Raw genomic sequence first — 25791 nt, forward strand, 5'->3', positions numbered from 1 at the left:
CCCTGCCTGGGATGTTTCCTGCCAAAAGGGGAAGCGGGCACGTGTGAGCCTCAGTGGTGCATGCACGAGCTGTCTCCTGGGTCCCGGCCCCGATCCTGCCCTGCTCCCAGTCTGGCTCAGTTGTGTTCTCTCCTGGCATTGCTGTCCAGGACCCAAGTCTCCATGAAAGCCCTGGCAGGCAAAATGAGACGGCAAAACTGAGGCAGAGGCGTGGAGGGGACTACCAAGGTGTGCAGCACTGTTCTTGAAGCTGGCAGGGGTATGCCCTATGCCCTGGCACACGCAGAGCTGGGAACGAGACCCCAAACAAGACCTCCCTGGGGGTTCTTGGGTTGCTCTAAAGCCCCTGGGGTCTGCACCATTAGACCTGCCGGCTGTCAGGTCCCTGGGATCCCTGTTGGGCATGGTGCCATGTCACTGTGCCAGGGTGTAGCAGGGCTCTGTGGTTTCAGTGTCACCCCGGGAGCCCTCAGAGGCCAACTGTAGCCCCAAGGCAGGGTGTTCCTTCCTCCGTAACCATGTCCCCAGCTTCCTGTCATCTTTTCTCACTCTCTGCATTTCTTCCACTGCATGATTGAGAGCCCAGATACCACAATCTGTGGGCACCATTCCCAGCCTGGCCTGGGCCAGCCCTGTCAGCTGTGGGCTGCAGTCTCTGCCTGGCCGGAGCATTCAGCATCATCCTGCTGCTGTCCCACATCTTGAGGGCCCAGGGCCACACTGGCTGGGGTCGTTCCCCTCCACAGACAGCACTAGCAATAGAATTTCCCTGAGGGATTGAGGATGTCTTTTGGAGCAGGAGGGAGCTTTTTCATGGCACTTGTAGTGTCACCTGCAAGTGCTGCCCCAGGACACCCTGGCAGCAGAGACAATGCCCCAGAAGGACTTGCAGCCAGTAGGTCCAGACACCCTCACCCTGTTGCCCAAGGAACGTGGCTCTGAGCCAGGCTGGGAGCCAGGACCAGTGCTGCCTGGGTGGGCTGGGCAGAGACCAGGGCCAGGAACCAGGCCATGGGACCACTGGGGAGCACAAGACAGCACCAGCACAGAGCAGAGAACTGTGGGTGGGTGGGTACGGCCACATGCAGATGACCCCACACAGAGATAGGAGCTTGGCCACCCCAAAAAGAAGTCCCCTGAGAGGTACTCAGGGCTCCATGTCCCCAAGGCTTCAGGCCCTGGGTCCATGAAGGATGCTTTTCCTGGGGCTGTGCTGTCCCATGGTACGCTGCTGTGTCTGTCCCTTGCTGGCCCTGCAGAGGGTTCCATCCTCATGCCAAGCAGAAAAGAGAAGCTCCCCAAGACTCACACAGGGGTAGCAGGAAGGGAGGGAGCAGGAGACTCAGGTCAGGACTTTGATCCACCTGTGGAGCCCCCCCTGCACCCTTCTAAGCTGGGGAACCCTCTGCTGCAGGACAGGGGTTTTGAGGTGCTTCTTGTGTGGGCTGGGGATAACCCACATGCAATCCCGTGCAGGGAGAAGGGTGACAGCTTCCCTCCTTTCCCAGGGACCCAGCAAAAGCCCAGCCCCTCTCGATTCTGAGCAGCTCTGCCCATACCCCTGCCTGCACACCCAGCAATCCTCCCAAACTAGCCACTCTCCCCAGGGCACAGAGCTGGGTGCACGATACCTCTTCACCACTGCATCCCTTATCCTCCCGTGCCTCAGCACAGCATTTCACCCAGAAGTTTGGGGAATAATGGCACTTTGTGTTGGACAAGGGGAGCTTTTGTTAGAGCTGTGCAGCTGCCGAAGGGCCATCCCTGAGTACAGGGCACCCTTTGCAGCACCACTGGGTCTGCAGCAGCCAGAGGGGGATTCATCACTCCCAGCTGAACTTGGCTGGAAAAAGAGATGGTCATGGAGAGTTAGAGGGAAGGAGACAGGAGAGGGAGAGGAGGCTGTAGAGAGCAGGAAGAGGGAGGGACAGGTGGGAAATGGAGAGAACCAGAGTGATGGGAAGAGAGAGGAAAAGAAGGATGGAGGGATGGATGGAAGCAAGGACGGATGGAAGGGAGAGAAGATAGGAGGGAGAAAAAGAAGGAAGGAAGAAAGGATAGAAGTAAGGATGGATGGGAGGACAGATGGATGGGAAGAAGCATGGATGGGAGGAAGCATGGATGAATGGAAGGAAAAAAGGGTGGATGGAAGGATAGATGCAAGTAAGGGTGGATGGGAGGAAGGAGGAGAGCTAGCCTGGCTCAGTGTTTATTGCTGCTGAGAGCATCCTTTCCAGCCCTGGGGTTAGAGCTGACAGTGGACAGCTGTGGCAGCAGGTTGGTCTCTCCAAAAACACCTGTGGATGCCCCAGCATATGCCCGTGGGAGGGGTCAGGCAGGAGCAGGGGCAGCAGGGGCAGCAGGGGCAGCAGTGGCACCCTGGACGCAGACCCCGCAGCCACGGGCCAGTCCGTCCTGTCCTGGGGAACACGAGGGGCAGAGGCGCGGGGGTAACCTGTGTCTGGCTGCAGGGAGTGGGTGCGGCTCAGGGGCACCGAGGGGTTCCCGGCACCTAGTGCAGCAGCCCCCTCCGGACCGGCCGCACGGGGCCCCAGTTGCCGGTAGGAGACGGGCCCGCCCATCCAGCGAGGATCCCCCGGGGCCGGCCCGGCTGTGCCGCCGCGGTGCGGGCGGAGCGGGCGGGCCCGGCGGTGCCTTTAAGGGGCGGCCGCCGAGGGCTGGGGGCGGTGTTGGTGCTGCGCAGGGCGCGACGCGGTGAGGCCGAGGCCGGAGACGGAGCTGGAGCTGAGGCCGAGGCCGGGGCTGTTCCGCTCCCTCGCAGCCCGCGGCGGGCAGAGGCGGCGGCTGGGCGGGGATGGCGGTGGGCAGCGGGTGACGCGGAGCCGAGCGCGGCGCAGCCCTGCGGCGGGGCCGGCCTGGCCATGGGGTTCCTGCATCAGCTCCATCTCCTGCTCTGGAAGAACGTGACGCTGAAGCGGCGCAGCCCGGTGAGCGGGAGCGGGGGCCCGGAGGCCCTGCAGCCCCGCGGGGCGAGGTCGGGCCCTCCGCGGGGGGTGGTGCCTGGGGCTCCCCGGGATGTTCCCCCATCCTCTGGCCCTGCGGTGTCCGCTTGCTTGGGGCCGCCCGTGCACGAATCCCCGGAACGTCAGGAGAGCCCCGGCGGCCGCCACCGCGGCCTCGGGCCCGGCGCGCCCCCCGTGCGGCCACAACAGTTGGGGCTCCCCCGCCCCGCTCCCATCCCGTGTCCGTGGAACCCCCCGGGCCCAGGGCCCGCAGGAGCCCGAGGCCGGATGTCGCCCCCCCCTCCCCGAGTAGGATCGCTCCCTTTCATTCATCCCCGCTACCTGCCGCCTTTAAATAGGTTCCCAACCCATATGTGGGTCGGAGCCGCCTCTCTTCCGTGGGCTGGAGAAGAGCTGCGCGTCGTAGGGTTGGGGGTCGGGGGACTGGTATGTGTCTTCCCCAGGGGGGTCGAAGGGGCGAGGTGGCACCAGCCGTGCTGGGGCCGCGGCGGTACACTGCCGGCCCCCCGAGGCAGGGCCAGGGGTCCGGTCAGGGTGTGGGTCCGCGGCCCGAGGGAGCCAGTTATTTTTAGCAGATGGGGGAAGGGAGCGAGCTGCTGCTTCCAGGCTGGCATCGCTCTCCTCTTCCCCTACTAAATATCCCGTAGGCCCAATCCTGATCTTCCTCACTGGCAGCCTCCAGTACCAGACTCCCTGTGTCCCAATGGCCGAAGCACTAGAGACCCTCGGGACAGGAGCAAGGCCGGGCCTGGTGCTGCAGGCAGGTTCCCCTGCACGGGCAGCCTCGGCGCCCCCAAAATGCATGAGGGGGGGATGATGCTCTTTGGCTGAGTCATTGCCTCTCACCCTGAGTAGAGCTGCTTGGCCTCATTGGGAGGCTGCCCCAGACCCCTGCCCTCGAGGGCAAGCAGGCTGGCACAGCTAGGCTATGGCATGTGCTGGCTAACCCAGTCCTGGCTGCCATGTCCATTGGGTTACAGATTGGGGGTGCACACAGCTTTTAGGGACCTATATGTCTGTGACCCTCCCCAGTCCTGTGGGCAGCACAGAGGTGCAGCACAGGAGGCTGTGGTTGGAGGATGAGGAGCCCAGGCCCCGTCACCTCCATGCGCATGGACCATCACTGGAGTGCCACTGCTGCAGACAGGGTGGCAGGGTAAGGAGCAGCTCCTCCTTGCCCATCCAGCAATGCCACATGTGGATGGGGCATGCGAGGGACCAGCCGTGTGCCAGGGTGAGAGATGGTCCCAGTGCTGCAGGTGCTGATGAATGGATTTGGTGCAGCTCCTGGGACAACCGTGTCCTGTGCATGTCACCTCTTTCCTTGTGCTCCTGCTGCGTGCAAGTCCCACAGTCGCCTGGTGTCCCTGGACTGTGCAGAGGCCCTCATCCTGCCCATTCCCAGGGGAGCTCTGCCCTCTCCCAGCATCCCTGAGCCGAGCCGTCGGCGCTGGGTGGCCAAGGCAGAGCCAGGCCCTGTGCCAGAGCTTGGGAGTGGCTGCGCCTGGCGCTTGGCAGCAGGTTCCCCAGCACAAGTCTACCCTGGCACCGGCCAGAGAAGGATGTTTCACTGAGAAAAAACAGCTCTGTATTCCTCTGGGGTAATCCCAGTGGCTGGGGGGTTGGAGCAGGGAAGGGGGAATGCATGAACCCCCTCTCTTGCTGGGGGTTCACCCCAGCAGTGTGGGAGTTGGGGGTCACTGGACTTCTTCCAGCCTCACAGAGGGAACATGCTGTGTGCCAGCAGCTGCCCTCTGGCACAACCTGGTGCTGCCGAGGGGTTGGTGCCTCACCACCATGCGCTTCACTCCTGGCAGCATGCAGAGCAGTGGCTGTGGTCCTGTGGGCTGGGGTGGGAAGCAGAGATGCCATGTTTGGCTGAGGGCTCTGGGCTGGGATTCGAGAGCTGGGGCAGTTCCCTGCACTGCCTATGAGTACTGGTGGCCGGGAGAGTGCCCATCGTCCCAGCACCAGGAGGAGGATTGCAGCAAGGTGCAGCTGTGGTTTTGGGACCGACTTTGTTTGCAGGCACTTGACGAAGGCTTGGCCAAGCCACTTGTGGATGCAGTGGCGGTGGGTCCAGGGAGACCTGCAGCATGGCCAGGCACTGTCCTGTGGCACTTCTGTCAGGTCTTGTGCCCAGCCTGTGGGAGATATGGACCATGCCTGGTGTGGCTGAGCTGTTCTGGGTGATGCTCTGGGATTTGGCCCTGATTTTGTTCTTCCCAGAGCAGAAATTCAGGCAGGAACCTCTGGGGTGATAGAGGTCTGAGCAGAACAGTATCAGTGGCTCTGGAGTGCTAATGGCAGCCCTGGCGAGTGCCAGCTATGCCTTTGTTCTGCTGGGATGGGAATGTGTTCAGGGGTGGGCTCTCCTATGACTTTGGTATCTGGATATAAAATTACCAGGTACTCTCTCAAAAGTCACCAGAGGCACAGTTCAGGATGTTCAGGTACCTATCCTCTGCCTGCTCTCTGTGCCCATGCAGTTGGGATGGGCAGGCAGCCACAGCTGGAGCTCCCAGTGATGGTAGTGTGCTGCTGGGTTTGTTGCTGGGTTGGCTGTGGGTTTACTTGGCCCTGGGGAAGCATTGGCGGGAGGAGGGTCTTCGGAGGAATCGTGAGCAGGAGCTGAGGCTCTGGGTGCTGCTTCAGTGCTGCAGCACATTGGAGGGGCTCATCGTGGCATGGGCTGTAGTGTGGGGGGTGTAGCAGTGTGGCTGCTCTGGCCTGGTCAGGGTCTGTGCCTTCTACTCCTTGGCCCAGAGCCAGAAAGCTCCCTCTGCACAGAGGAGCTGGCCTGGCATATCTGTCCCTTTCCCTGGCTCTTGGTAGCAGAGCTGGGCAGGTGGGGGGGGATATTGATGCCTCCAGAAAAAGAAAGGCTGAAACCTGGAGTGCTTGGAGGGCTGTAACAGTGCCTCTGCTGGGGCACAGCATCTCTAGGGGGCAGTACACCCCATGCCTGTGGCACTGCCAGCTCCTGCTGTTGGGGCTGGGAGGGGGCTGGTGCCAGATCCTGCAGCAGGAATCAGTTGGGTGCTACCCCACTCTGGGTGCTCTTTGGCTCCTCACTGTTTGCAGTGGATGCGGGGAGGGGAAACGCAGGTTTGGCAGGGGCATGTCATCCCTATCAGTCCCTGCTGGCCGGGCAGATGGGGGACACCTGTTGCAGAAGCACCTTCCTCTACATTGTGACTGCTGACACGATGCTGTGCTTGGGCCAGGCATCTTGTGCCTTCTGGAGCGTAGTCACGTCCCAGTGCCATGTGTCCCACTCAGCCCAGCACACTGGTGCCCAGCTGACGCGGTGGGGAGAGCCATGGTGGGTATTCCCTGGGCTCCCATCTCAGGAGAGGTGTTGGCAAACACCAGCAGGGATTTCCTTCTCCTCCAGCCTCCCCAAGGCAGGACCCCAGGCTGCCGTTCCAAGGCCGCCAGCAGGATGTGAGGGGTGGGGATGTGCCCATGCTGCAGTCAGGGGCTAGTGGGACAGGAGGTGACGGACACAACTGGCAGTGACTAAAGGGGTGAGAGGTGAGAGCTTCCAGGCCTTGGTAGGAGAGGAGTTGGCAGCCCCCGGGCCTGCCCTTGTCTGTCTCTATGGGGCAGGGTACCTCAGGGAGCCCTTTTGGGTCCACAGCTGGGTGGTGACCATCAGTGGGTGTCCATGGTCAGGTCCCCCGTGGAATTAGGGAGCTTGGCATAGCCTCATGGGTCTGCCTGGCCAGGGGGCCCGGCTGGCCCCCCCCTCCAGTGCTGATCTCCCAGTGACCATGTCTGCTTCCTGGCTGTGGGCAAAAGTGGACGTTTAATGGTGATTAAAGTCTGGAGCCATCAAAAAGTTTAATATATTTCTTCTGCCAGCCTTAAAATGCTGTTGGAAAAACTGGATCCTGCAGGAGCTGAGCCCCATCCCTTGGGGTTCCTGGGGTCCGGCATTACCAGCAGCACTGGCATGGGCAGAGAGGCTGGCAGGGAGCAGGCAGCAGCTCCTTCCTCCCGGGAGACATGCAGGCAGACTCTGCCCTGGCAGACCTCTGTCCTCTGGTGGGTACGTGTGCGGTTTTCGTATGCTGAGCTTACCCTAGGCTGTGTGTGGTGCTGCTTCACCTGTGTCGGGGCTGATAAACCCCTCGCAGGTGCCAGGCTACGGGAGAGGGGGGCTGGCATGGCAGGTTTGGGGTCCAGGGGTGTTGCTGGAGTTGCCAGCTTGAGGGTCTTAGAGTGGGGCTGCCCAGCACCTGGCTGCCCCTCTGCCGTGCCATGCTAGCTGGAGGCTGTGCCTGTGGTCTTCAGGCATTGCTGGGAGAGGGCAGAAGGGAATTGAGCAGACTTTGGGGTGGCGGTGATGGACGCGGAGAGCTGTTTCTGCCTGACCTGGCTGTCCCCACAAGGATTGCCAATGGGATATGAGTGCTGCCACATCCTGGGGACATTGGTGGAGTTGTGCAGTTTTCCGTGACCCAGCACCCATGTCCATGCTGACCCTGGCTCCAGCACATATCTCAGCTGCCCTGGTGCTGGCTGGAGGGTGGGCATGGTGGCACCGCTGCGTGAGGCCGGGCTGTTTGCTCTCCCACTGTCCTGTGGTGCTTGTCTGGCCTTTTGACCTGGCTGTGTGGGAGCTGTGTATCCTGACAGGCACCGCTGCCTCTTCCTCAGCCTCCTTGCAGCCCCTCACTCCCATCTGACGGCATGGCAGAGGATGAGTCCAGATGTTGAACTGCTGTCCTGGTGCTCAGGGAGAGATGTGTTCCCCTACCAGGGGCCAGTACCCTGCTGTGGCATCCACCCAGCCCTGCCTCCCTGCCAGGGGCAGGGCTGAACATGGGGCCCAGCGAGCACAGGTTGTCCTACCGTCCCTAGGGTGGCAGGTGGACACCCAGCACTTGTGCAAACCCAGACAGCACCTACGGCCTCGTCCTGCTCACATCCAAGCAGACTGAGGTGAACATGTGCCAGGGGAGATGGATGGGGTGAATGCCACCACCCAGGAGTTGCCTGTGGCCACTCTCACCTGGGCACAAGGACCCCTGGGACCAGTGTCCTATCCTGGGTCCTGCACCTACACCAGGGGATAGATGGGAGGACAGGGTACATTGGTTGGTGCAGCATATGGCCAGCTACTGGCAGGTACTGGCCTCTCTCATCTCCCTAGCCCTACCTGCTGGGAAGCATTTTCTTCCCAGCTGCCTGCATCCTGGCCTCTCCCCACGTCCTCGCTTCCTCACACAATCCCAAAATGTCCCCCAGGGTCCTGCGCCTGCAGACAGGGACCCCGTTGTCCCCAGGCTGTGCTGGTGCTGGGTGTCCCTGCTGTGTGCCTCTCTGGGGGGCTGAGGCTCCCTTGGGGCCCTGCTGTGTGCTGGTGCCTCTGCCGCACTGTGGGTGTGGGGCAGCCCTGGCTTTGCCACCCTTGGGAAGCCTCCATTGGGGCAGCCCTGGGAACCAGGGGGTAGGATCAGTCCCAGAGGTGCTGGCTGGGGAGCGCCCCTCTTCTGCCTTGTCAACCTGTTGCCTTGTCACTCTGGGTGCTAAAGGTGGGGGACAGCCTGCCCTGGCACTGGTGTATGTGGCAGTGCAGGAGGGGATGGGGACAAGGGATATCTCTGGGGATGGAGATGAGCAAAAGGTCAATGACCCCCATCAAAAAAATAAGTAACAACAAGCAGGTTCCTGCTGCTGCCACCAAGGACAGTCCTCATGGGAGCCTGGTACAGCCTGGCATGGGTGTGGGGGGATGGTTCCCCTGGTGCCTGGGCACAGAGGCCCCATTGTGTGCCTGGTAAACAGGCAGGGGGTGGGGGCAGGCAGCCAGGAGGATAGAACAGGGGCCACGGGACAGCAGTGTGGGTCCCCTGCTACCCCACCTCATACAGAAACAGTGATGCCAGGGACTGTCCCTGGGACTGGTGGTACCAGAAAGAAGGGAATCCCCTGGCACTGCTCCTGGGGCATTCTCCATCCCCTCCAGCCTTTCTTCCTCTGGTCTCTGCCTCCCCAAAATCGGGAGCTCTGGGGTGGTAAGGGCAGCATGGGGTGGACATCATGCTCATCCTACAGCAGTAGCACTGTGCCCATGTGCCAGCAGGGACCCAGGTGTGGGTGTCCCTCTGCTCACCACTGCTTGGGGCTACTCTGACTTTCTTGACAGAATGTTGGCAGCCCCTGGGTGAGCCAGCATAGAGGTGGCACCGGAGATAGAAGGGCCTTGACACTGGCACATGTTGCCAGCTACATCCTTCCAGGCAGCTCCTGCCATGTTAAAGCCCACTCTGCCCACCTCGCTGGCTTGCCCCTTGGCAGTGGGTTACTGGTGGGAGCCTGGTGGAGGTGTGGGTGCTGTGGGGAGCACCTTCCTGGCAGTGGAGCTGGGCCCTGCCTTGCCCTGCCCATGGTGGCAGCAGGTTTCAGGGTCTCAGTGCCTGCCTTGGGTCTGATCTGACCCTGAAGCAAGGGGAAGTTGGCTCACCTCACACTATTTCTCAATTTCCCCACCTACAGTAAATCCCTGGGCAGCAGGGCCGTGACGCATCCGGGCACTCCTGGTGCAAAGTGGCAGCAGCTGCGCTGGCAGCATGCCCGGTGCCCACTCCTGCTGGCTGAAGGCTCTGATGCCCATCCCCAGGGCCTCTGGGCACAGAGCCCAGTCTGGGCGTCCTGAGCCACTGTGGCCAGGGATTCCTGGGGTTCTGCTGTGATTTACCTTATGCTGCCAGTGGAAATCCTGTGCAGCTGGAGCCTTTTATGGGGGTGCCAGGGCACACCACTTGCAACTGGAGCTGGTGCCAAAGCCTGGCTGAACTGGAGGTCTGCCCCCTGCTAGGACTCATGTATGGGACCTGGTGGGACTCAGGGGTGGCACAAGTGGCAGGGGGACATGAGATGCCAGACAGCTCCAGGCTGTGAGGGCACAGGCTGTTCAGGACTTGGGGTCATGTCTGTGGGCAGCCCCAGCTGCGGTGGCCCGTCGAGGCTGGGCTCAAGCCCTGGCACCCTGTTTGCACCGGTGGAGGAGGGATCCATCCTGTCTGTGCACCCTCCCATGTCCTGCAGTGCCCCAGGCAGGTTGCAGGCAGGAGATTGTAGGGTGCCCAGGAACCTGTTTGCTTCTGGCTGAGCTGTGACAGTGCCACCAGCCATCTGCAATATGTGGGCACAGTGCCACACTGCACCAGGATACGGGGACCCCTGTCCTGCCCACCCTGGCAGCTGAGTTCTGTCCCTAAGTGTCATGATCCCTCTGCTCTGTGTCATCCCCAGTGGGTGCTGGCCTTTGAGATCTTCATCCCCCTGGTGCTCTTCTTCATCCTCCTGGGGCTGCGGCAGAAGAAGCCAACCATCCCTGTGAAGGAAGGTGAGTGCCAGTGAGGCGGTGCCTGGGGTACTCCTACACTTGAGGGCACCCTGATGCTCTGGGGAGGTGCTCCAGTCCCCTGGTGACAGCCTGGAGATGGGGGGAGGACCCAGAGAGGCCTTTTGAGGGACATAGCACTGGGCAGGGGCTGCAGCCAAGAACTGGTAGGGTAGACATGGCAGGTGGATCTGTCCCAGCCTGGGGGACTCCCCTGGGAGTGGCAGCACCAACCAGCCTGTGGCTGCCATTGGCAGGAAAGTTTTGTGGGAGGAAGGGTGACCTGGACAGTGCTGGGACAGCCAGGTATTTGAGGAGCAGCCAGAGTTGCTCCTGGAAGGACTCCCTAGCAGCAGGGAAAATGTCCCACGGGAAGCCCTGTGCCTGGGGAGCTCAGGGGCCTGGCAAGGTGACACACTGATGAGACTGGAGGTGGGGACTCCTGGAAAAGTCCAGCCAGAGCTCTGGCCAGGGCACTGGACTCCACTACCCTCAGGCTGTGCTGCTGGGAGGAGGTGGCAGAGCGGAGCTGCCAGCTCTCCAGGGCTCATGGGATGCCTACCTTGTTGAGTGCCCTGGCACAGGTGGCACAGCAGAGCCAGGGGAGATGCTGGGTACTGGAGGTGACCCCACATAATGATGGTTCAAGCCTGTGTTTCAGCATGTCCCAACGAGGGAGAGCCCAGCTGCCCGTGTGGTCCGGCTGCAGCAGGCGCTGCCTGGGTTCCTGTCCCAGCGCTGACGTGCACTCTGTGTTTTGTGGTTTTTTGGTTTGATTTTTTCATTCTTTTTTGCTCATGTTTTCTTTTTCTTTCCCGCCATCTCCCCTGCCCGCCTGCCCTTCATGCTTCTACTGCATGCACCAGTCTGTAAGTTGGTGGGGTGGGTGGACGCCTCCCCCCCTTCCCTTGCCTGTGCCGGCCTTGTAGTCTGGGGAGAAAGAGCCTGATTTAGATCAAGTCGCTCTGGCCTAATTCACACCTCTGTAACCCTCTTGCCTTCCTCTGCAGCTGGTGAAGATGAGCTTGGGCAGCACAGCATGGCCCCTGCCTGCTCCTCCCTGGGGGCTGACCAGTTGTGGTGGTGTCCCCCCTGTGTGGATGGTGCTGGGTTCCCCAGGTGCTGGTGCCACTGGTGGCCGTGTCCTCAGCCTCCTGGGCTGCAGAGGGCTCTCCAGGCCAGGTGGAGGCTTGTCCTACCCCTTCTTCTCACCTCCTTACTGGGTGCTGTCACCCCTGTTAACACCTAGTCTTGCCGGATCACCAAAGGGCTTGGGGTGGCTCCCACCCCAGCACCACCACTAGGTCCCCGTCTTGGCCCCTTGTGGGTGGGACAAGCTGGGATGTGGCACTTCTAGGAGCCTGGAGGCCTGCAAGATGCCACCCATGCACTGACTTTGTCACCAAACCGTGGCATGGCCACCAGTGTGGGTCCCACTACCCTAGCAGGCTGCTGACCTATCCCATGCTGCACCTGTCCATACCCTGGGCTGTCCCTTCTCCCTGCCAGAAGCCCATCTTCACCAGCCCCTGCCCATCGTGGTTGTGCTAACAGCACTGACCCGCCTCTAACCAAAAGGCCACCAGCTGGGGTGGTGAGAGCGGGGTCCCTGCTTGGCACTGCCTGGTGATGACCTCTGGTCCCCTCACTGGGCAGGGCGGTTCTGGGCTTGCCCTGCCCCAGGGGAGGACATGGGAAGATCCCAGTAGGGACAATGACTCCGTGCCAGTGGAGGGGGGAAGGTTTACCTGCCCCTTGCTGCTCCTTGTTTCTTCCATCTTCCCCCTGCATGTCTCCATTTCCACCCGTCTCCAGCCACCACACGTCAGGGCAACCGGACTGGGGGGAGGCTGGGGGCTCTGGGAGCTGCAGGTGACAACTCTATTTTCCCTGTTGTATTCTTCCTCACCTTCCTCTGGAGATCTGCCAGTGCCTCTGAGGTTACTAACAGGAAGGGCCGGGAGCCTGGAGGAGGTTGGTGGCCATCCTGGGGGCAAACAGCAGAAGTTGGCATTGTCCTAGGGCTTGAGGGACCCATCACCCAGGGCAGACTGGGTGGGAGCAAGAGGGCTGGAGCCAAGGTGGCAGGAGCTGCCTGCAACCCCACAGGGCAGCCAGCCAGGACAGCCCTGGTAGAGAAGCTGCCGACTTCTGACCATGGCCGCCAGCCTCCCGTGGACTCGCAGACCCTGGCGCGTGCTTCTCTGAACCAAGTGTCTGTTTCTCTGGTGGCCCCCTCCCCCTCCCTGCCTCTCCTCCCCCGACTCGCATCTTCCCTTGGACTCTTCTGCTCTCTTGCTGGCTCCAGCTTTCTACACAGCGGCCCCACTCACCTCGGCTGGGATCCTGCCCGTCATGCAGTCCCTGTGCCCTGATGGCCAGCGTGATGAGTTTGGCTTCCTGCAGTACTCCAACTCCACGTGAGTCCTGCTCTTGCCATGTGCTTCCCATCCCACCCTGCACACTACCGCATGCTCTTGCACATAGCCTGCCCCTTCCCATGTTGACGCTGCAGCCTTGGGGGTGAGGCACAAGCTGGTGTCCCCCAAAGTGCTTGGGTGCGGACCACCATGTCCGTGGGGTGAAGGGAACACCTCAGCCCATTCCACTGCTGGTTCCTGAGTGCTCTGTGCTGGGAGGAGGATGGAGGTGGCCCCTGTGGACACCTCGAGGCATTGGGGCTCTACTGTGCTCTAGCACACTGGATTCAGTGTGCAGGCAAGGGCAGTGGTGCCCCATTTCAAGCACCACTGCTGCCCCCTTCCCCTGACGGGCTCATCCCCCCCCCCCCCCGAGCTCTGGGGAAGGTGTCTCCATCCCTCTGTCCCTAAAGCCAGGGCGGTGCTGGGCTCTTGCAGGGTGACGCAGCTCCTGGAGCACCTCAGCGAGGCAGTAGAGCAAAGCAGCCTCTTTGACCCACGGCACCCGGGGCTGGAGGAGGAGCTGGAGTCACTGCGCCGGCACCTAGAGGCCCTCAGCAGCTCTGAGCCCAGCTCCATGGAGACCCACTTCAGCAGCCAAACAGGTGGGCTGTGCCCTGCCTGCCCCTGCTGCCTGTGCAGGCAGGGACAGAGGTGCCAATCTGCCTGGCATCCAGCGATGTGATGGTGTGTGGCAGTGCCCTGCCACTGTCCTGCATCACTGTGTTGGGCAGGGCCAGCTGTGGTGCCATGCCGTGTCCCTGATGCTTGTGGGCTGCTCTGACCCCCTCCCCTGCTCCTTCCCAGGGTCCGGTTTCACACTGGCATGGGCAGCCAAGGACCAGGGCGAGCTGCAGCGCTTCCTGATGCAGAACATGTCCCTCCCCAACAGCACAGCCGAGCTGCTCTTGGGCTCCAGCATTGACCTGCAGGAGGTGGGTGACTGCCAGGCTTTGCAGAAGTCTGTGCTGCCTCGTGCATGGCATATCCTGGCCCAGACTGAGCCCTGACCATCAGACCCATGGGATCGTGGCCAGTAGGCACCCAGCCTGGATTTATCCTACCCTGCTACCCTGTACCAGGGCCTTACTGGGCAAGCGGGTGCCCCTGCTCCCAGCACACCTGGCAGCCCCACTCCCATCCTGGTGCAGGTGTACCGCCTGTTTTTTGGTTCCTTTCCTTTGGTACCTGATGAGACCCATGAGCGAGACCTGCGGGATGGATTTGGTGCTGGTGAGAAGATGACGTGGCTGGAGGTGAGGAGTGGTGCTGCATGCAGGGAACATGGTAGGGCAGAGTCCATCCTCTTGTCCCATCCACATCCCACCACAGAAAGATCTGGGGGTATCTGTCCCAGTAGAGGGGCTGTGATGGGACCTTGTCAGGGGGCAGAACAGGAGCGGGGATGATTGGGGTTCATCCCAGTGCTGCCACCAGTTCCCTCAGTGCTACAAGGCACAACAGTGCCTAGGTTTACCATTGCAGTGGGGGATGGCACTGCCTGAGCACTGGCTGTGGAGGGAGCAAGGGGAGATTGTTCCCTCCGTGCAGCTAAGGTGCAGGGAACCCCTGCACTTTGCATCTGCACATCCTTTTTCTTCCCCTACCCACGGAGACCATGGGTGCTGTGGGGCTGTTCACGTATGCTTGGGGACTTAGGGAGCCCCCACCCTACCAGCCATCCCTGTTCTTCCTCTTGCAGAAGAGCCTCCCCAGTGGCTGGAGGAGCCTGCGGGAAGGGCTGGTTCACAGGGCGCTGCGGGACCCCGTGGCAGCCTCACGCCGGCCGGCACTGCTCCGCATGCTCTCCCAGGCCCTGGGCCTCGCCAGCGCCGCCATGGCACCCACCACCTCTGACAGCCCCCAGGCCTTCATCACTGAGATGGAGGTGAGCACCCCGTGGGGCAAGCTGGGCTGCTCTGCCAGGGCAGGCACTGCAGCACTGTTCCCACAACTTCCTGCCCTGTAGGGTGTCCTCTTCACTGGACCAGTGCTGGAGCAGCTGACATGTGAGCAGAGCCCGGGGGGGCTGCGCCGCCTCTTGCGCGTGACCCCTGGGCAGCAGCCACTGCTGGCGGTGTACCGGGCACTGGCCTGCAATGGCAGCCGGGCCACCCGCCGGGAACGCTTTGCCCAGCTGGCCACCGAGCTCCGTGAGCAGCTGGACACCCCCAAGATTGTCAGCAGGGTGAGAGCTGGGCAGGTGGGGTGACCTGGGGGCAGGGATGAGTCCTGGGCAGGGTTTCTACTCACCCGGGGAATGTGCTGGGGCAGAGGACTCTGTTACATGGCCTGGCCTCTCCTGGTCACCCCTTTGCATGACACAGGCACTCGCCAGCCAGCTCCATGGTAGGACCCCAGATGATTCCTCCTCTAGCACCCACTTGGATACTGCCTGTCAGGTGGGGCTGCGTGTCCCCAACATCCTTCAAGGTGCCCCTGCAGGCTTCTCTACCCAGGACTGGCAATGCCCTTGGTGGCACAATTCAAGGCTGTCTCTGAGGTTCCCCTTCTAGTCCCACCCAAGTCTGATGCATCCTTTGCAGTCACAGAGGGCCACATTCCTGTCTTGAGTGACATCTTATGTCCCTCAATACATCCCTGCCAGCATTTGCCACCACTCCCACTACCTGATAGCCACGGATGCACAGTGATGAGTCCAGGGCCCTAGCTGGGCACAGCTCCAACCTTTTAACCAAGAAAGTGGAGTTGCCACTGTTTGGGGTCTCCATTGTTTCCCTCCTGCTTGACCCTGTTGCCCCAACAGTGGGTAACTCCTTGTCCACTCATCCTTGCAGCTGAAGCTGGATGAAGTAAACAACACGGCTGCCCAGCACCGCCTCCATGCCCTCCTCGAGGACCTGGTGGAGATGGAGAAGGTTCTCCGGGACATGGACATCCTCTCAGCGCTGGCCAAGCTGCTGCCCAGGGGAGCCTGTTCCAGCAGGGCCCCACCACCCACTGCCAACAGCACCAGCTGGGCCAGCACCAATGCCACGGCTGGCAATGCCACAGCAGAGGAGGAGGAGGGTGCTGAGAGGGGCCCAACTGGCAGTGACAACCCCCAGGGGCAATTCTCGGCATTCGTGCAGCTCTGGGCCGGGCTGCAGCCCATCCTCTGCGGCAACAACCGGTAGGAATGCTGGGGGGATGGCTCCAGGCACTCCCTGGTCAGGCCAGGGGTGTCACCACTTGCTGAGCAGGCAGGATGGATGCTGTACTGCATCCTTGTACTGCAGCCAGGGATGCTTCCTAGGTTAGGTAGCACTGTGCAGGCACGGGAACAAGTGTGAAGTCCCCTCATGGGCAGGAGTGGGAGCTGCTTGCAGCAAGGGGTACTGGGGCTGGAGCAGAGTGGGCAACTTGAGCCCCCTTTGCAGGACCATAGAGCCTGAGGCGCTGAAGCAGGGCAACATGAGCTCGCTGGGCTTCACCAGTAAGGAGCAGCGGAACTTGGGCCTCCTTGTGCATCTTATGACCAGCAACCCCAAAATCCTGTATGCGCCCATGGGCACTGAAGTGGATAAGGTCATCCTGAAGGTGAGTGTGCATTGGCTGGGACCCCCATCCTTCCTCTCCCACCAGTCCTCCTCTGCAGTTGGGCTGACTGACAGGGAAGAGGCTGACTGGCAGACACAGGCAGCCCTGGCCCTTGCTGGGGAAACAGTGCCTGTGGGAGGTGGGCAAGTACCTCTATGGCCGCTAGCCATCCCAGAGAGCAGGAGGCTCCCAGCTCTGCCCGCTGTGTGACCTTCCCCCGACCACAGGCCAATGAGACTTTCGCCTTTGTGGGAAACGTCACCCACTATGCCAAGGCATGGCTGAACATCTCCCCTGAGATCCGAGCCTACTTGGAAGAGGGCAGGCTGCAGAGGCGCATCCGCTGGCTCCAGCAGGTAGGACAGTGTGGTGGGGACCGACCCTGCCTGGGATTTACTGCCCTGCCAGTGGAGAAGGGGGTGTCCTGCCCCCGGCTACCCTGTAGCTTCTTCATGGGGTGCTTCCTGGTACCCACCTTGCTCTTGTGGAGACTAGTCTGGATCCCTGCATAGGGTGCACACTGTGCCCCATCCCCAGGATGAGCTTTGGGTCCTGCGTGTGTCCATAGAGAGGACAGTGACCTGAGAGGTAATGCATAGTCCAGCTTCTCCCTCCCATGTCTGTCTCAGTTCACCGCTGACCTCCACAAGCACCCAGAGATCCTGAATGTCTCTGACAGCGATGTTCTCCACAACTTCCTCAACGGCAACTTCTCCCTACCCAATGCCAGCATCCTGCTCCAGCAGCTGGACACTATTGACAATGCTGCCTGCGGCTGGGTCCGCTTCATGGCCAAGGTGAGGTGGTGCCCACCTGTGGGAATGTAGAACCACCCACAGCTAGGCTCTGTGGGATGAAAAGGGGCAGATCCACTCAGACCTTAAGAGCATGGGATGGAGCCCATGGGGGCATGGGAGAGATAGTGGCTTCTGAGGTGTCAGGAGATTTGTCAGGAGATGTCAGGGGTGGAGGTGCCCATACACTGTTCAGGAGCTGTGGGGTGGCTTAGGGTGGCACATGCTGTACTGTGTGGAGGGTCTGTGTGCTAAACCCATCTTTGGCCTTGGGTCTCACTGGCCTGCTGGAGTGTGTCCACGGAAGGGCAACAGAGTCAGGGAAGGGTCTGGAGCACAGGTCTGATGGGGAGCAGCTGATGGAGCTGGGACAGCTCAGCATGGAGAAAAGGAGGCTCAGGGGGAGCTTTATAACTCTCTACCATTACCCGGAAGGAGATTGTAGCCAAATGGGAGTTGGTCTCTTTTCCCAGGTGACAAGTGACAGGACAAGAGGAAACAGCCTCATACTGTGCCAGGGCAGGTTTACTTTGGATATTATGGAAAATTTCTTCACTGAAAGGGTAGTCAGGCATTGGAACAGGCTGCCCAGGGCAGCGGTACTATCCCTGAGAGTGTTCAAAAAGTATGTGAATTTGGCACGTGGGGACATGGTTTAGTCCTGGGCTTGGCAGTGCTTGTGTTACTGGTTGGACTTGATGATCCAATCTTAGTGATTCTGATTCCCCTCCCACTAGGTCAGCGTGGACATCTTCAAAGGCTTCCCAGATGAGGAGAGCATTGTCAACTACACACTGAACCAGGCCTACCAGGACAATGTCACGGTCTTTGCCAGTATGTCCGTGGGAACCAGCCCCTTTGCAGGGGTCCCTGAAGCCATGTACTTCTCCAGCCATGCCCAGGAGCCATTGGCTTTGGGACGTGGCTCCCTTGATGCATGTGTTGGGTGGGTGAACAGGCTGAACATCTCACAGTGCCCCTCCTCTGCTCCAGGCCGAGCACTGCTGGATGCAGCACCCTGCTGCTGTCCCAGCTTTCCCACTGCCACTGCCTGCTGTCCACATGCCCTTGCATCCCGTGGGGGTCTCACATCCCGGGGCCATGCCACCCTTCTAATCCGTGGCAGCCCGTATAGTGTCCTTGGTTGGGACATGCTGAACCCTTCCCCATCCCCGTGGGCTGGCCAATGTGGCTGTCCCTTGGTGGACTCCCTGCCTCTTCTGCTGCCTGCAGGTGTCATCTTCCAGACCAACAGGGATGGCTCACTGCCCCCCCACATCATGTACAAGATCCGTCAGAACTCCAGCTTCACAGAGAAGACCAATGAGATCCGACGGGCATACTGGCGGCCTGGCCCCAACACTGGCGGCCGCTTCTACTTCCTCTATGGCTTCGTCTGGATCCAAGGTAAGTGTCAGCACCCTGCCACAGCTGCCCATGTCCCTGGCCCCTGCCCACTCAGTCTGACCTCTCCTCCTCCTCCACAGACATGATGGAGCGCGCCCTCATCAACACATTTGTCGGCCACGACGTGGTGGAGCCTGGCAACTATGTACAGATGTTCCCATACCCGTGTTATACCCGGGACGAGTGAGTAACACCCACCTGCAGGACTTTTCCCCTCCCCCTTTGCAGCCAGGACACTTCAGCTCAGAGAAGGGGATGAGTTTGGGGGCCTGAAAGATTAGTAGTGACATTAGAAGTGATAAGCAACTAGTTAAGCCAGTTCCTTAGACCACCAGGCTCAGGAAGGTGGTGGAAATTAAAGGGATGGCACGTGGGTCTCTTGGTGGTTATGGATCACAGTGGTCTGGAGACAGCACCTGGAGAAGTCCCAGAGCCACACCAGGGTGGGCAGGGCCCTGGACTGAGCCTGCGGCTGCTACCTGCCTGCCTACCAGCCAGGACAGTGGATTGTCCTGTGGGCTCACTGGAGAAGCTCTTTCAGGGCACTAAGGAGGTGCTGGGCTGGGGACTGGTTGTCCCTGAGCAGTGGGAGAGCCCCTCCATAATCCTGTGCCCCAGGGTCTCCCTGGATCTCTGCAGCACTGCCATGATCCAGCTCTCTCCTCTCTTCCTCTACCTCACCAGCTTCCTCTTTGTCATTGAGCACATGATGCCCCTGTGCATGGTGATCTCCTGGGTCTACTCGGTGGCCATGATGATCCAGCACATTGTGACTGAGAAGGAGCATCGCCTGAAAGAGGTGGGGATGGTGGGAGAGATATTTGGGGAGGAGTGGGTGTCTTTGAGCTCTACATTCTGTGCTGTGCCCCTGGTCACCTTCCCTGTGTCTCTGGGTCACATGACCTGGGGCAGATGTAGATCCCAAATCCCTGGACTAAGCTGGTCCTTCTGAGTGTCCCTAACATGAGATGAGTCCTACCAGCGCTGGAGGGAGCTGAGCTCTTTAGCACCCTGGCACAGGGTTCTGTGTCCTGCCTGCTCCCAGCAGCTCCCACGACCCTTCGGTGCTACCCCTTGTTCTCCCAGCCCACTGAGAGTGGCAGCAGGGGCACACAGGGTCAGAACAGCCTCACTGAGCAGTTTTGACCTCACAGGTGATGAAGATGATGGGCTTGAACAACGCGGTGCACTGGGTGGCTTGGTTCATAACCGGCTTTGTCCAACTCTCCATCTCAGTCACGGCACTCACTGCCATTCTCAAGTACGGCAAGGTCCTGATGCACAGCGATGTCCTCATCATATGGCTTTTCCTCGCCATCTATGCTGTGGCCACAATCATGTTCTGGTGAGCTGCCCCATCGAGCACAAGGCCCCCCAGGCAGCTGATTTGAGGAGCCAATTTATCACCTCAACGCCACCAAAACTGGATGGTGTGGGGAAAGCCCTGGGGGGGTGGGATCTGAGGTGATGCTGTCCTCCCTTGCAGCTTCCTGGTGTCAGTGCTCTACTCCAAGGCCAAGCTGGCCTCTGCCTGCGGCGGCATCATCTACTTCCTCAGCTATGTGCCCTACATGTACGTGGCCATCCGGGAGGAGGTGGCGCATGATAAGATAACGGCCTTCGAGAAGTGCATCGCGGTGAGTTGGCTGTGGGTGCTGGGGAGATGCTTGGCCCCAGGTTTGCCCCATGCATCCCATGTCCAGTACAAGGCCACCAAGCTGTCACCAAGCCCTGGGCAAGCCTCTGCCTGTATGAACCAACTCCGCTGTGGGGCTTTGGAGGCATCTCCAGAAGGTTTGGTGCCTCTCAGGGCCAGGAGCATCTCCACCCAACTGGGTGGAGCAGCACTGGGTAGGAATTCACCCCAACCTGTTCCTCTGGAGCTGGTCCGTGGTTCCTGCTGACCTCCCATTCCCTCCACCTCTTCACAGTCCCTCATGTCCACCACAGCCTTCGGGCTGGGCTCCAAGTACTTTGCGCTGTATGAGGTGGCCGGTGTGGGTATCCAGTGGCACACCTTCAGCCAGTCACCTGTGGAAGGAGATGACTTCAACCTCTTGCTGTCCATGATGATGCTGGTTGTGGATGCCGTGGTATATGGGGTGCTCACATGGTACATCGAGGCCGTGCACCCGGGTACGTGCAGGTAGAGGGGAATGAGGGCACCTTGGACCTTACGGGAGCTCTTTGTTGGGGAACACCTGCCCACATGCCCTCACCCACTGGTGACACCAACAGGTTCCTTGGAGATCTTCAGCTGAGTGTCTCAGTTCAAAGGCCGGCTGTAGAAAAAGTGTCCACAACTAGGACACTGATCCCCCTTATCTGTCCTCGGGGAGGTGTCTCACCCGCTCCCTTTTCTTTCGTCATAAAGCTGAAGCATGAGCCAACCCAACCCAAATCCCAAAGGACTGTTTCCTGGCACAGCCCAGCAGCACTACCTTGAGCCCAGCTGGCTGGAGTGCTCACAGCCTCTACCCCACAGTGGTGACCCTGAGCTGGGGAAACCCCCATGCCTGTGGGGACCAGCTCTGCCCTGGCCCTCAGCCGGCCTCTGTGTGGCCTTGGGTGCAGGGTTGGCCCTGACTCCCCGGGGCTGTGGTTGCAGGCATGTTCGGCCTGCCGCGGCCCTGGTACTTCCCTTTTCAGAAGTCTTACTGGCTGGGCAACGGGCGCGTGGAGACGTGGGAGTGGACCTGGCCCTGGTCACACACCACCCGCCTCAGCATCATGGAGGAGGATCAGGCCTGTGCCATGGAAAGCCGGAGGCTGGGTGAGGGCAGCTGGGGGTGACAGTGGGTGGCACAGGGATGGCCCTGGCTCTGCCACAGGGTCTTACTGTGGCTGTGGACCCCTGAGCTCTTGTTGGGGTAGGATCCTGAGTCAGGGACTGCAGCCTGTCTGAGAGCTGCCACTGTAGTGCAGGAGGGGGTAAGCTGGCAAGAAGCAGAGGGGAAGGAGCCAGAAACCAGCACAGCCACCATGGGATGGAGGCGGGTTGCTTCATACTCCAGGAGCCGTGCTCCAAGCCTGGCTTCTTTGGCTTCTCACCATCCCACTGTCACAGCAGAGGAGACACGAGGCATCGAGGAGGAGCCAACCCACCTCCCCTTGGTTGTCTGCATCGACAAACTCACCAAGGTCTACAAGACAGACAAGAAACTGGCACTGAACAAGCTGAGCCTCAACCTCTATGAGAACCAGGTCGTGTCCTTCCTGGGGCACAATGGTGCGGGCAAGACCACTACCATGTGAGTGCCTGTCTGGGCAGAAAGGGGCCATGTCTCTCTGGCCAGCTGCGGGGGGTGGGGAAAGGGCTGTGGGATGTCCCTGCAGGATCCTGTGGCAGCTGGTGCCATGCCCAGAGGGTAGCAGTGTGGGGCTGGCACGAACATGGGACAGGCAGCGGGTTCGTGGCCCTGTGCTGATGTTGCTCTGCCTCAGGCCCAGCAGATACTCACAGAGGTGGTGGTTGGGATCGGGAGCGGATTGAGGAATACAAGCTCCCTCATATTGTTACCTTTCTCCATCCATTCAGGTCCATCCTCACTGGCTTGTTCCCTCCAACCTCCGGCTCTGCAACCATCTACGGCCACGATATCCGTACGGAGATGGACAAAATCCGGAAGAACCTGGGCATGTGTCCCCAGCACAATGTGCTCTTTGACAGGCTGACAGTGGAGGAACACCTCTGGTTCTACTCACAGCTCAAGAGCATGGCAGAGGAGGAGATCCGCAAGGAGATGGACAAGTAGGCACCCTCCAGCTCCTTTGGCTCCATCCATGCCTTTGGCATGAGTGAGTCTCCTTCCTGCTGGCTGGGCTATGGGGGCAATCTGGTGGCAGAGATGTCCCCTAGAGCAGCTCCACCAGGTGTTTTCCCACCCTTAAATGTATCAGGCTGTGGAAGCAAGCAGAAGAGGCTCATAGCCTGACAACAACTGGGCAGTCCCAGTGGCCAAGGGCCACAGGTATCACATGGGGAAGAGGTGTCATGTACTCCCCATAAGCACTGAGCACCAGTACAGCTCCCCCAGCATCCCTGGTGCTTCTGCCCTGTTCCCAGGATGATTGAGGACCTGGAACTCTCCAACAAACGGCACTGCCAGGTGCAGACCCTCTCGGGTGGCATGAAGAGGAAGCTGTCAGTGGCCATTGCCTTTGTGGGTGGATCGCGGGCCGTTATCTTGGATGAACCCACAGCTGGCGTGGACCCGTATGCCCGCAGGGCCATCTGGGACCTCATCCTCAAGTACAAGCCAGGTGAGCGGAGCTGGGCAGAGCCTGGCATGTTCCTCTGTCCATGGCAGCCCTGGCCCCTCTGCTGAGGCTCTGTGCTGCCATCAGGGAGGACCATCCTGCTCTCCACACACCACATGGACGAGGCCGACCTGCTGGGGGACCGCATCGCCATCATCTCCCATGGCAAACTCAAGTGCTGTGGTTCCCCACTGTTCCTCAAGAGCACCTACGGTGATGGCTACAAGCTGACGGTGGTGAAGAAGCAGTCAGACACCAGGAACAGCACAGGTTTGGAGAGCAGCAGGACCCTTTGTTTAGAGGAGTAGGTAGGACTCTTTTTCAGCCCCGGAAAGGAGCGAGAGGTCAACACCCAGGTGTTCCCATCCTGAGTCTTCTTAGGCCATATGGAGGGCAGAGGGGATGGGAGAGGGTGTAGGAGGTGCCATGGCTTCTTCCAGCGGAGCCCTTGGTCAGATCCTGCGTGGTGGCGTTTGCCTCCAGGTGCTGGTTCTGTCCAGCCTGTGGGTTGCCTACCAAGACATCCAGTGTGGACCACAATGCAGAAGCCCATCCCCAGGTCAGGCAGGGTGACCGGGAAGCTGCCAGCACCCCATGATGGAGGCTTGAAGGAGCCCCCACGGCACTGGGTGGTAGGGGGAACGTGGTGGGTCATGGTGGGAGGCTAGGTGTGAAGTGACCGATGGGTGCTGCCCCTCTGCCCCAGAACCAGGCCAGCCACACAGCCCCCTGGCCCACTCCTCTGTCAGCCCCTGTTCTGAGCCCCGCGTCTCCCAGTTCATCAAGAAGTACGTGGCCTCCTGCCTCCTGATCTCGGACACCAACACAGAGCTCTCCTACATCCTGCCCAGTGAGGCTGTCAAGAAGGGCTGTTTTGAGAGGCTCTTTCAGGTACCCGAAGGGGCTGGCAGAGTGGGCAGGCAGGGGGTTGTGGTACTGTGGGCATCTCCTGCCCTCGTCACACACCACTTTCCCCCCACAGCACTTGGAGCAGAGCCTGGAGGAGCTGGACCTCACTAGTTTCGGGCTGATGGACACCACCCTGGAGGAGGTCTTCCTAAAGGTGTCTGAGGAGGACCAGTCTCTGGAGAACAGCGATGTGGGTACGGGTGCGCGGGGGTTAGCGAGGGGCTGTATGCTCTTCCTTGGCTTGGTGAATGCAGGAGTCTCCTCTCCTAAGGGGAGGAGATGTTTCCAGCAGAGCCCATCCCAGCCAAGGGCAGCCAGCCTCTGCTCTGCTCCGGGTTTACTCCCACCTGGAACACTGTGTCCAGCTCCGGAGTCCTCAGCACAGGAAGAACTTGGCCACAGAGATGCTCTGAGGGCTGGAGCACCTCTACCAGGGAGACAGGCTGAGAGAGCTGGGGGTGTTCAGCCAGGAGAAGAAGAGGGTCTAGGAAGATCTTAGAGCCCCTTCCAGTGCCTAAAGGGAGCTTGAAAAAATTAAAGAGAGGGACTTTATGTGGGCAGATAGTGATAGGATAAAGTAGAATGGTCTTAAACTAAAAGAGGAGAGGCTTAGATCAGATGTTAGGAGGAAATTCTTCCCTTTGAGGGTGGCGAGGACCTGGCACGGGTTACCCAGAGAAACCGTGGCTTTCCTGTCTCTGGAAGTGTTCAAGGCCAGGTTGGATGGAGCTTGAAGCAACCTGGTCTAGTGGAAGATGTCCCTGCACATGGCAGGGTTGTGGAATGAGATGAGCTTTAAGATCCCTTCCAATGCAAACCAGTCTGTGATTCTATGATCCATCCCCGCTCCATGCATGCTGCAGTGAAGAGGAGCATGACTGGTAGCAACCCACCTCTTTCATTCCAGACATCAAGGAGTCCAAGAAGGATGCCCTGCAGCCACCCACCCCTGAGCTGGGCCCAAAGCCCGAGGCCAACGGGGAGCCCCTGGCCGAAGCAGCGATGCCAGAGAAGCCCGAGGTGGAACTCAGCAACCTGGTGACCTGCTCTAAGCTGGCACAGTCACAGGCGTCCCTGCGCTCGGCCTCCTCAGTGGGCTCCGTGCGGGGTGACGAAGGTGGGGCTTATTCCGAATTCTTTGGGGATTATGCACCCCTGTTCGATAACCGGCAGGACCCCGATAACATCAGTCTGCAAGGTTGGTGCCACTGGTGCCCGGCCAGCGGCAGGGGCCAGGGGAGGCACTTGACTGGGATACGGAGGGTTCAGCGGGGCAGGGCAGAGCTGGTCCTGGCCCCACAGGGTATGCGGTTGTGTCCAAGATGGGGGGCTGTGCCTGCTGGGATGAGAGCCCACAGGGAGGGGCCTGATGGTGCATCCACCAACACAGCACCCAGAGAGCCACAGCGTGGGTGGGAGGGCTGGGAATAGGCTCTTCCACCAGTTTGCAACCCCAAACTGGGAGGTAGGGTGTGGGGAGGGGGTCTCGTGCTGAGGCATGGAGTCAGCGGGGGCAGCTGGCATTGGCTCTGCCTCTGCCTCTTGTGGGTCTCCAGTGCCACCTTGCAGACTTGTCCCACTAACATGCCCACTCCCCATACTGGCACCCATTGAGTCTCTCCTCCTGGCCCCTGAGCCCAGTGTCACCTTCCAGCTGGTGGCTTCACCTGCCATACCCTGCCCCAGGTGCAAGGCTCTCCCTTCCTGGATGCTGGGATTGCTGGATACGGAGGGTGCAGACAAGTGCCTCGAGGTTGCTGCTTTAGTCACAGATCCTGTTCTGGGTTATCTCAGCAGCTTTTGTGATTAATTCAGGGATGTGCCACCTTTAACCCCCACCAGAGCTGCTCTGAGCACTGTGATTTGGGCTGTGGGAGACAGACCCGGGACAGTGCCGTGGCAGAGCTCCCACTACCTTGCTGGGACCCCACCTATGTCCTGTACCCTGTTCCTGACTGTGCTGACCCTTCATCAGCTGGGAGAGCTGATGGGAAAATGGAGGAGTCCTGCAAAAAAGCACCAATTTAGCTTGGGTTTTTTTAAACTGTTGTCTAAGTTTACCATTTGGGGCTAAGAGGAACCTGCCAGCCAGTGGTCTTGCTTCACACCACACTGCTGCT

At 60.3% G+C, this 25791-nt stretch overlaps 1 protein-coding gene across 5 annotated transcripts in view; it reads left to right on the forward strand.

Moving 5' to 3' along the window:
• Window positions 1-2715: 2715 nt before the first annotated feature.
• The window catches only part of ABCA2 (ATP binding cassette subfamily A member 2), a 34775-nt gene continuing 11699 nt past the window's right edge, over window positions 2716-25791 (forward strand). The window contains exons 1-27 of one of the 5 annotated variants that reach the window (XM_051808227.1): window positions 2716-2948; window positions 10251-10344; window positions 12650-12761; window positions 13200-13366; window positions 13569-13696; window positions 13913-14017; window positions 14464-14649; window positions 14731-14949; window positions 15560-15894; window positions 16142-16301; window positions 16529-16657; window positions 16931-17098; window positions 17833-17929; window positions 18329-18502; window positions 18583-18685; window positions 19187-19301; window positions 19657-19847; window positions 19989-20139; window positions 20434-20638; window positions 21111-21275; window positions 21570-21753; window positions 22041-22253; window positions 22569-22765; window positions 22850-23032; window positions 23469-23653; window positions 23745-23871; window positions 24579-24869. In XM_051808227.1, coding sequence (XP_051664187.1) covers window positions 2883-2948; window positions 10251-10344; window positions 12650-12761; window positions 13200-13366; window positions 13569-13696; window positions 13913-14017; window positions 14464-14649; window positions 14731-14949; window positions 15560-15894; window positions 16142-16301; window positions 16529-16657; window positions 16931-17098; window positions 17833-17929; window positions 18329-18502; window positions 18583-18685; window positions 19187-19301; window positions 19657-19847; window positions 19989-20139; window positions 20434-20638; window positions 21111-21275; window positions 21570-21753; window positions 22041-22253; window positions 22569-22765; window positions 22850-23032; window positions 23469-23653; window positions 23745-23871; window positions 24579-24869 — 4450 coding nt within the window. In that variant the 5' untranslated portion in view covers window positions 2716-2882. The remainder of the gene's footprint in view (window positions 2949-10250; window positions 10345-12649; window positions 12762-13199; window positions 13367-13568; window positions 13697-13912; window positions 14018-14463; window positions 14650-14730; window positions 14950-15559; window positions 15895-16141; window positions 16302-16528; window positions 16658-16930; window positions 17099-17832; window positions 17930-18328; window positions 18503-18582; window positions 18686-19186; window positions 19302-19656; window positions 19848-19988; window positions 20140-20433; window positions 20639-21110; window positions 21276-21569; window positions 21754-22040; window positions 22254-22568; window positions 22766-22849; window positions 23033-23468; window positions 23654-23744; window positions 23872-24578; window positions 24870-25791) is intronic. The other 4 variants (XM_051808232.1, XM_051808229.1, XM_051808228.1 and 1 more) reach the window with 4 other exon arrangements.

This window comes from Manacus candei, unplaced genomic scaffold (assembly GCF_025592945.1).
Source record: "Manacus candei isolate 608988 ecotype Guabito, Panama unplaced genomic scaffold, ASM2559294v1 h1tg000071l, whole genome shotgun sequence".
NCBI lineage: Eukaryota > Metazoa > Chordata > Aves > Passeriformes > Pipridae > Manacus > Manacus candei.